This window comes from Daucus carota, chromosome 3, assembly GCF_001625215.2.
Source record: "Daucus carota subsp. sativus chromosome 3, DH1 v3.0, whole genome shotgun sequence".
In the NCBI taxonomy this organism is placed as follows: Eukaryota; Viridiplantae; Streptophyta; class Magnoliopsida; order Apiales; family Apiaceae; genus Daucus; species Daucus carota.
In genome coordinates, this window is record NC_030383.2 from 43,210,599 (window position 1) to 43,220,499 (window position 9,901).

Sequence of the window (9,901 nt, forward strand, 5' to 3'; positions counted from 1 at the left end):
AGTCAAACAAAACAAATAAATTTAGACAAAAAGAGTATTTAATTAAAATTTAAAAATAACGGTTTTTTGTGAGATGCCCACAATAATCATAAGAGTTTATTTTGTTTTAATTGATTTAGAACTTTGAATAATAGTTGATCCCTATTCACAACAATCATAATAATTAAAATCCACCAAATTCTGAGATTAGATATTTTAGTTGTTTGTGTTAACGGAGAAAACTGGTAGGTTAACAAAGATGAGGTTCGCGGCGTGGATCAAGATTTCTGTTGGCGAGAATGTAGGAGATGGTTGATTGTTTGTTATGGAGGTGGCTGCAATTGTAAGCAAAGGGTTCTAGATTGCTAGCTGGAATAGCTCTCAAGAATGATCGATGCCTACAATCTGCCTACGTACCCCTATTTATAGGGGATCAAGCCGTTACGTAGTTCTTTCTCCTAAGAGACCCATGTGGGCTGGGCCTCCCCTTCTAGAATCTTCCTCCTGGAAGGGGTCCAATACGATGAGGCCTAGCCTTTTGGGCTTACCCCAAATGCAAGGACACTCTCCTATTCCCCGACAGGGACAACCCGCCAGACTACAGAGATAGGACCTTCCAAGGTGTCTTCTCCTCTATCCTCTACCTCCCAAGGAGGACAACTCCCTAGACTACAAGGTAGGGTCTTCTTAATTTAACAATGAGATCTACTCGTGTTTAAGGGCGTCCCCCTAAACATAAAGTACCTCTCACTGCCCTTCAAAATTATGACAAAAATGAACTTTCCTCGGCAAGTGGGCGCGCCTAAAGATAGGGCGCGCCCTATCTTTGGACAGGGTTACCAGGAGACGGGACTGATCTTGACTTTCCTAGCCCAAGTAGGCCTTCTTCTGTGGGCCCGGCTCACTTAGTTATCCTTCATAATTTCGCATATAACAACTACCCCCCAGATCTTGATGGTATTGAAAATGTCAACAAGATCTTAAGACTTTTACTCCTTCTAAGCAACTGTCTTCGACATATCAAGGCGCGCCTTAACTTGCTGACCGTTGAAACCCTTATCGTGAACAACTGTATTCCTCTTCCCGTATATTTTTATTTTTCTTTAATTCTTTAATTTTTTACCCGAGTATAAATACGGGTTTTTCCCTTCATTCCTTTTTTATTTACTTTCTATCTCAGTTAAAACTTCCTTCGCCGCCGTTTCCCTTTGCCGAGCTCCACCGTCCACGTCCGAAGTCCATTTCGAATTCTGAAACCATCACCGTGCTCCTCTCTTTCTAAGGTACACACCCATACCTTTCTTTTAATATTTCACCGACTATTTATCCAGATCTTTGCATATGTCTGTTCAGTTACTCCGGTGTTCTTGAGTTCAATTGTGTGTATATATGTATGTATATGTGTTTGATTCAGTTTTTATCCTTTTGCAAATTTGAATGCGTGTTTGTGATATCTGACTATTAATAGCTTAGAAATTAGGCGTGCCTTTGCGAGACCCTTGCTTCTTCTTATTTGTAAGTGTTCATGACCGTGCAGCCTTTTATCTGATTTGACTTGAGTTTGCTAGATATCCCCTTTTATTAACTGGGCGCGCCACATGATGTGGCGCGCCACTTCGCTGTCGTTGTCTTTCCCTCTAGAGGACATATTTAGGTATATATTTAGGCCTGAATCTTTCTTTTCATACTGTCACCTGGCATGGCTTGGGGCTTCTTCTTTATTTTTACCAAATCACTTCGTTTACTCCGCTCCCCCTACTGTTTTACCCAATCTTCTTCATCTATTTTATTTTCAACTCGGCGCGCCCAGTGTTTTATCTTGTTCATTTTTCTTTTGCAGCTGGCCAAACTGGGCGCGCCCCAACTTCTTTCACCTACTCCACTACGATCTTTTTGTTCTCATTCTCCTGTGGCTATGACTGAAAGTGGAATCCCCTCTCCTGAGTCACCAGGGATGAACCATAAGGATATTGACGACCTTTTAGATCAAGACGAGCGAGATCTTCACAATTCATCTAAGAAGAGTCATTTGATCGAGTCTGATGATGATCAACCAGATATCTCTAATAAAGAGGAGTCTGGAGATGAAATTGCTGGTAGTGATGAAGATTCTGAGGAAGAGGCAGCTGAAGAGGAAGCCAGAACATTTTATCATAATTTGGATGACGAGGAATCTTCAGACGAGGCGCGCCCTCCTTCCCCTTTACCATCTCCAAACCCATACAGCCATCCACCTATCTTGGACCAAGAGTTGGATTTTGAATGGGATAAAGATAAGGAAGTCCGGGAGACAATTAAGGCTAAAGCTCGTAAGAAGGCTGGAAAACTGGCTTGTGTTGGGCTATCTTCTACTGCTACAAACGCTGAGATTAAATGGTGCTTGAAGTATTTTGATAAGGGCTGTATCTGGGCGCGCCCTCATCCTTGGATGAGGCCTCATATTTTCGACTACAACCCCAGGTTACGAATTCCTAGGATGGTTCTTACTCCTAAACTTGTCAAGTTGGGCATTGGCCCTCCTCTTCATCCCTATTTCAAATCTATCATAGAATGGTTTGACATCGCCCCCATTCAACTGTCTCCGAACAGCTGGAAACTAGCAATTGCTTTGTATATGTTATATAGGGATCATAATCGGCGCGCGCCAACAATGGAAGATTTAAGTTATTTCTTCAGATTAGGCGCGTCTAGTCTGGGTTACTTTTATCTGGTGGTTAGGAGATCTCATAATTCAACTGGCTGGTCTGAAGGGAAGACTAGCAATGAAAAGAAATGGAAGGAGCCTTTCTTCTATGCTTGGCCAGAAGAGAGGATCAGAACCCAGTTTAACACTTCTCCCAGTAAGTCTCTCTTCTTACGGCGCGCCCTATTCTATATATATATTTCTTATCACTTTCGCTAGTACTTAGATTTCTTTTTGTCTTCTTTATATGTCTTAGTTGAAAGGAAACAATCTTCTTTATCTGGGTGCGCCAAGAGGCGCGCAGAGAACATAATTAATCTTCCATATGAGTCCAAAATCATTAACCACCTAGTGACTACTGAGAGGTTGAAAGAGTATGGTTTTCTGAGTGAAGCTGTAGGGTTTATCTGTCCCCATCAAGATTTTTATGGGGGACGCCCCATTAAAAGAAAAGCTAAAGAAATAGAGGAACCAGAAGCCGAAGAGGAAGCAGAAGTAGATTCTGATGATTCTGATTCTCGGGGCGCGCCTGATATTGGTAACTCGTTTTTAGTTATTTTTAGAGACATGTCTTGCGATTGTCGTTTACTTTACTTGTTCTGAGTGCATGCATTTTTATGTATAACTTGTTCAATATTAGTAACTTTTCTCTGTTTTTATCTTTATTCCAGATATGTCTCTTCCTGCTGGTTTTGGAATCAACACTGGGCGCGCCGTGAATGTTGGCGCGTCTAGTTCAAAGGCTCAGAACAAGGTTTCCATCAGCCAATCGGCCCCCCAACAGTCATCTCCTAAGAGGCTAAATCAGGAGAAAAGGAAGCCAAAGGATCTCATCCCTCAGCCTAGTAAAAGGTCAAAGGTTACCGAGACTCCTTCGGAGTTTCCTTATGATGCTCCAGTCACTGCTGCAGGTGATTGGTTTTCCAAGGTAGCAGATGGTTACATAGAGCCATCAAAATTCAAAATCTGGCAGCAGCGTAATGGTGAACAGGCGGCTGACGCATGTAGGCGCGCCGCAGCTGAGTTGTTTTTCCACTTAACTTGTAACCCCTCAGATACTGAAAAACTGAGGGCGCGCCTTGATGCTGCTAACGAGGAGAAGGCGAAACTCAAGGATCAATTGGCTGTGGCTGAAAAAGACAAAACGGAGTTGGAGAAGTTTAAGGCAAAGGCTGAGCAGGATATTTCTAGGTTGAAGGCAGATGCTGATTCTCTTAGGGCGGATTTAAATAAAACAGCCCAGGAACTGACGGCCAGTAGTGAGAAAGCACTTTCTTTAGAGAATGAAGTTGATGATATCAAGGCGCGCCTAGTTACTGTTGAGTCAAACTCTTTTGCAGCTGGTTTTAGGAGTTACGTCACAGGCTTCTTAGCTGTCGACCCCGACTACAACTGGAGCAAATTTGTGCCTGCTACTCGTGCCTGGATCGAGGAATTCAAGGTTGAGGAGGCTAAAGCTATAGAGGAGAAAAGGCTGGCTATCGAACTGGAAGCTGCTTCAGCATCTGCAGAGAGGTTCCTTCAGCAAAGTGAAGATGAGGCGCGCCAGGTTGGAGAAGTCGAAGCCAATGCTGATGGTTCCAACTCTATTCCCCGCTTGACCTCTGGTGACACTCCTCAGGAGATTCCTGCTGTTGAAAACCCTTCTTCCCAGCTTATCACTCCAGATTCATCTCAACCTAAGAATCAGGACTCTTCCCAAGACTGAACTTTGAGCTTATTTAGGGCGCGGGTCCCTGTAATCCCTGCAACTTGTTAAATTTGTATAACTTATGTTTATTCGACTGTGGTGGAGTTTAATTATGAGGCGCGCCCTCATATTGCTGTCCCCGTACTTTAATTATTAACTGCTTTTGTTAAGCACTTTTGTTTTATGATATTGCTTACCTGTTTTTCTTCCTTGTATTCACCATATATATGAAATTCTACTCTATCATGCTGGGTTATTAAATATTTACAAGTAGAAATGTGGCGCGCCCAGTCTTGACGTTTTTGTATCAGACAAAACGTGCCTTGCCTGATGTTTTAAGTATCAATTTTCCTGTTGACTTGTCTTGTCTTTTAATCTCTTCCTTTTGAAAATAATATGGGACCCAGTAGATAATAATGGGGCGCGCCTTAAGATTGGGCGCGCCGTATGTTTGGAAATGGCAGAATCAAGCAAACTATACTAGTATTATCATTTCACCAAGGGATTATCACAAGCATTCCATCTTCTATTGTACCCAACAATTACAGGTTGCTTCAATTGATAGTATTTCTTTAAGTGCTCAGCATTCCATGCCTTAGAGATGGGCTCTCCCTGCATATCCTCCAAGTAATACGCACCTCCAAAAATCTCAGCTCGAATGCGGTAGGGTCCTTCCCAATTTGCCCCAAACACTCCATGGCCTGGTACTTTCATTCCTGGCATCATCCTGCGCAACACCAAGTCCCCCACCTTGAATGGTCTGGGCTTGACTCGACTGTTGTAGAACCGGGCTATCCTTTGTTGATATGCTGCCAACCTAACTTGCGACTCCCTCATGACTTCTTCCAGCATATCAAGATGTAGCCTCTGGTTGATAGTATTGGCCTCTTCCTGGAAGTGGTCTCTCCTGAAGGAACCTGCTCCGACCTCTACTGGAACCATTGCTTCACAGCCATAGGTCAACATGAACGGCGACTCCCCAGTGGTTGTCCTTGGCGTGGTGTTGTATGACCACATCACCATTGGAAGCTCATCCGGCCAATCACCTTTCTTCTCTTCTAACTTGGCCTTCAGCGTGTGTTTGATGATTTTGTTGATTGCCTCAGTCTGTCCATTACTTTGTGGATGGTACACAGCTGCAAAGTTTCTCCTTATATTCAAATCATCACATAACTTCTTCAGTTCTCTGCTATCAAATTGTTTCCCGTTATCAGATATTAGTTTGTATGGGATACCAAATCTGCACACGATTGAATTGAATACAAAACTTGTTATCTTCTTAGCAGTAATGGTTGCTAGAGGTGCGGCCTCGGCCCATTTTGTAAAGTAATCTACTGCCACTACTGCATACCTGACTCCTCCTTTGGCTTTTGGAAGCTCTCCAATGAGATCTATCCCCCACAAAGCGAATGGCCATGGACTGAGTAACGGAGTCAGACTTGCTGCGGGACGAGATGAATATGTGGCAAATCGCTGGCACTTGTCACACGCTTGCACGAACTTGCTTGCTTCACTCCTCATAGTTGGCCAGTAGTATCCTTGCCTAAGGATCTTCAGTGCAAGTGAACTACCCCCCGAGTGATTGCCGCATATTCCTTCGTGCACCTCCCTTAAGATATAATTGCACTCTGCTCCTGCAATGCACTTCAGCAGTGGCTGGTTGAACCCTCTCTTGTACAAAACACCATCATATATTACAAATCTCGCTGCTTTGTATCTGAGATTTCTGGCTTCCTTTACACTTTCCGGGAGTTGACCCTCTTGGATGAACTTAAGTATAGGGGTCATCCAAGTATCCACAACTTCATCCTCTACCTCCATCAGATCTCCTCTGAACCGGGTGACCTTCTGTGCTTCTAACACACTTGGCTTCTCCTGAACACAGAATTGGATAGTTCCTAATAACTTGGTGTCCCTTCTAGAACTGGCCTTGGCCAATGCATCAGCACCTTCATTTTTCTTGCGAGGAACCTTTTCCAAGTGTACCGCTTTGAACCTCTTCATCAACTCTTGTGTATGGGTCATGTATAAATTCGTCCTCCAACCTCGAGCTAAGAACCCCCCATTTACCTGGTGGACCACCAACATCGAATCACTGTACACAATAAGGTTCCTAGCCTTCATTTCCACTGCTAGGGCTAAACCATTGATCAAAGCTTCATATTCTGCATCATTATTGGTTGCAGGGAACCCTAGGTGGATGGCACTTAACAATCGACACCCCCCGGGACTAACCAAAACTATCCCTACACCAGCTCCATCCGAGTTGACAGCTCCATCGACATGCAAATTCCACCATGCATCATCCTCTACCAAAAGTCCGTCAATAGGCTCAATGTTGGGACTATATGGCACTATTGCCCATTCTTGGTTATCATCTTCAAATTCTAGCAAGAAATCAGCCAGAGCTTGACCCTTGACAGTAGCCCTAGGCTTATACTCCAAATCAAACTGTCCTAGCTCTACTGCCCATTTCATCAATCTTCCCGTTGCTTCTGGCTTATGCATAATCTGACGGAGAGGGTATGAAGTTCTTACATCAATCTTATGTGCCTGAAAGTATGGACGAAGTTTCCTTGCTGCTAAGATCAAAGAGTATACCAACTTTTCCATGCTAGTGTATCTTGTCTCAGCATCCAATAGCCTTTTACTAACATAATACACCGGGAATTGGACATCCTTCTCCTCCTTTACAAGAACGGCGCTGACCGAGTATCTTGAAACAGCCAGGTATAAGATCAATGTTTCCCGTTCTATAGGCTTGGCCAAGAGAGGTGGCTTTCCCAATTGTTCCTTTATCTTTTGGAAGGCCTCTTCACATTCACCCGTCCATACAAATGTTTTCCCAGCCTCCTTGATAGCCTTAAAGAATTCCTTGCATCTGTCTGAGGACTTAGACACAAATCTATTTAATGCCGCTATCCTTCCCGTAAGGCTCTGAACCTGCCTCACATTCTGAGGAGACTTCATATCAAGTAATGCCTTGATTTTTGCAGGATTAGCTTCGATCCCTCGATGATTTACCATGAATCCCAAGAATTTACCAGACTCAACTCCAAATACACACTTCTGGGGATTCAACTTCATTCGATACTTTCTAAGTATGTCAAACATTTCAGACAAGTGCCGAATGTGATCTTGCGCCTCCTTGGACTTGACCAGCATGTCATCTACATAAACCTCCATAGTCTTACCAATTTGGTCTTTAAACATCATGTTCACAAGGCGTTGGTAAGTTGCGCCAGCATTGATTAGCCCGAATGGCATTCCTATATAGCAATATAACCCCCTATCTGTTATAAATGAGGTATGTTCCTGATCTGGCTCATGCATGGGGATCTGATTGTATCCTGAATAGGCATCCATGAAACTCAGCAAGACATGTCCAGCTGTGGCATCCACCAACTGGTCTATCCTTGGGAGTGGGAAACTATCCTTTGGGCATGCTTTGTTTAGATCTGTGAAGTCAACACAGGTTCTCCACTTCCCATTAGGTTTCTTGACAAGGACCGGGTTAGCCAGCCATGTAGGATAGAACGACTCCTTGATCAGCTTAGCACCCAACAACCGGTCAACCTCTTCCTTTAGTGCTTGGGCCCTTTCTCCACTAACAGGCCTTCTCTTCTGTCTCATCCCTTTCTTGGTAGGGTCGATGTTTAGATGGTGGCTCATTACTTCTGGATCGATTCCTACCATATCGGCATGACACCAAGCAAAAACATCCAAGTTGCTTCTCAAGAAACGGATAAGGCTTGCCTTCAACTCTCCTTTCAACTTAGACCCTATCTTTAATATTTTGGCCTCTCCGGCTTCCCCAACCTGGATTTCAACAGTATCCTCAGCTGGACCGGTCTTGGTTGACTCTAGGGGCAGCCTTGGGTCTAGATCAGACTCTTCTTTGGTTCCAGATGTCTCCCCTTTTTCCCATATAGAGCAGGGCTTAAGCTCTGCATCTGAATCTACTTCCATCGGTTCTTTCCCTTTTGATTGTTCGAGATTATCTCCTTCATCAGGAAATTGGACGAAGTAAGTCATATTGACCTCCCCACCAGTGTTAGCAACAAGGGGTTCTTTCAGTGATCTACTCTTCTTGAAACCTTTAAGAGATTGCAGGTAACACTCTCTGGAGTCATATTGGCACCCCCTCACAACTCCTATTCCTCCAGGTGTTGGGAATTTCATAGACAAATGATATATTGATGTGACCACTCTCATTTCTTTCAGTAACGGTCGCCCAATAATGGCATTGTGTGATGAGTCGTGATCCACAATCATAAAATCCATAACCTGAGTGACTGAGCATGTCCCTTCTCCTAGAGTTACTGGGAGCCGGATGGTCCCCTTTACCTTTACAGCCTCTCCACCAAATCCATAGATATAGACATCCTCAACTTTCATATCCTTATCAGGGAGGCCAAGCTTCTGGTAGGTGCCATAATAAAGAATGTTGACAGAGCTTCCGTTATCAATGAGCACACGATGAACATTCATTGGACCAATACGAAGGGCGATGACCAGGGCATCATTGTGTGGGTGGTGAACCCATCTGGCATCTTCTCCTGAAAAGGTAATGTCAATGGCTTCGCCTCTAAAGACCTTAGGCGGTCTAGATGACAAATTATGTATATTAGTTAGGGGCCTACCTTTCGCTTCCTTTGCATATCTCTCCATAGCCCCGGTCCCCTCACCGGCCAAATGTGGTCCTCCAAAGATGACATGGATGCTTCCCTCCTTAACGAACTGGATGTCCTCTTGCTTTCCCCTCTCTTGATCGCCAGTATAGCCAAGCCCCCTTCTGTCCTTGGCTCGAATATCTCGTCGGGACCGGGCTTCTCGTACTATCCATTCATTAAGCTGGCCTTCTTTGATTAGCAACTCAATCTCTTCTTTCAGTTGTCTACATTCATGGGTATCATGCCCGGTTGATTCGTGGTATTCGCAGTACTTATCCTTATTCTTGGCTTGCCAAGAATTTAGTGGAGCTGGCCTGCGGAAGAGTCCCGTGTCACGATTAACTTCGAAGATGTGATCGATTGGCGCGGCAAGTGGTGTCCAGCGATCTTCCCTTTCTTCATGATCTCGAGGAGGTGTATAGTTCCTTCTATACATGGTGTTGACCCGGTTGGGGCTTCGTCGCCTCCCCCTTTATTCTGGACTTGGGGACCGGTCCCTTCTCTTTTGTCGGGCCTTACCCGGGCTTCTCTCATTCTTTCGACTCTCAGCCAATGACTGTTCAACATTTTTGTATGCCTCAGCCCTTGCATATAAATCTGCCAGAGACTTGGGATCATTGCCTTGCAAGTGCTTCCAAAAATCAGTTCCCACTCGAAGCCCAGCCACCAAGAAGCTCTTCAGTGTCTCATCAGTTGCCCCTCGAACGTTGGATGACTCTGCATTGAAACGTTTGAAGTAGGCATGAAGAGTCTCTCCTTCCTTTTGTTTGATATTTGCCAGAGTGGTGACTGGTGGAGCGTATTTGATGGTTGCTTGGAACTGAGTCAAGAACATAGTCTGCATGCTTGTCCAAGAAGTGATGGATGCTGGTTCCA

General features: G+C 44.3%; 1 protein-coding gene across 1 annotated transcript; it reads right to left on the reverse strand.

The window, feature by feature from the left end:
• Positions 1 to 4,841: 4,841 nt before the first annotated feature.
• Positions 4,842 to 9,461, reverse strand: LOC108212510 (uncharacterized). Its single transcript, XM_064090069.1, has one exon. It carries the CDS (start codon positions 9,459 to 9,461, stop codon positions 4,842 to 4,844), a length of 4,620 nt encoding a protein of 1,539 aa, XP_063946139.1.
• Positions 9,462 to 9,901: the final 440 nt, after the last annotated feature.

Bases quoted from the DNA above. Each gene is read 5' to 3' on its own strand.
- LOC108212510 (XM_064090069.1), bottom strand. From the start codon at position 9,461: ATGTATAGAAGGAACTATACACCTCCTCGAGATCATGAAGAAAGGGAA.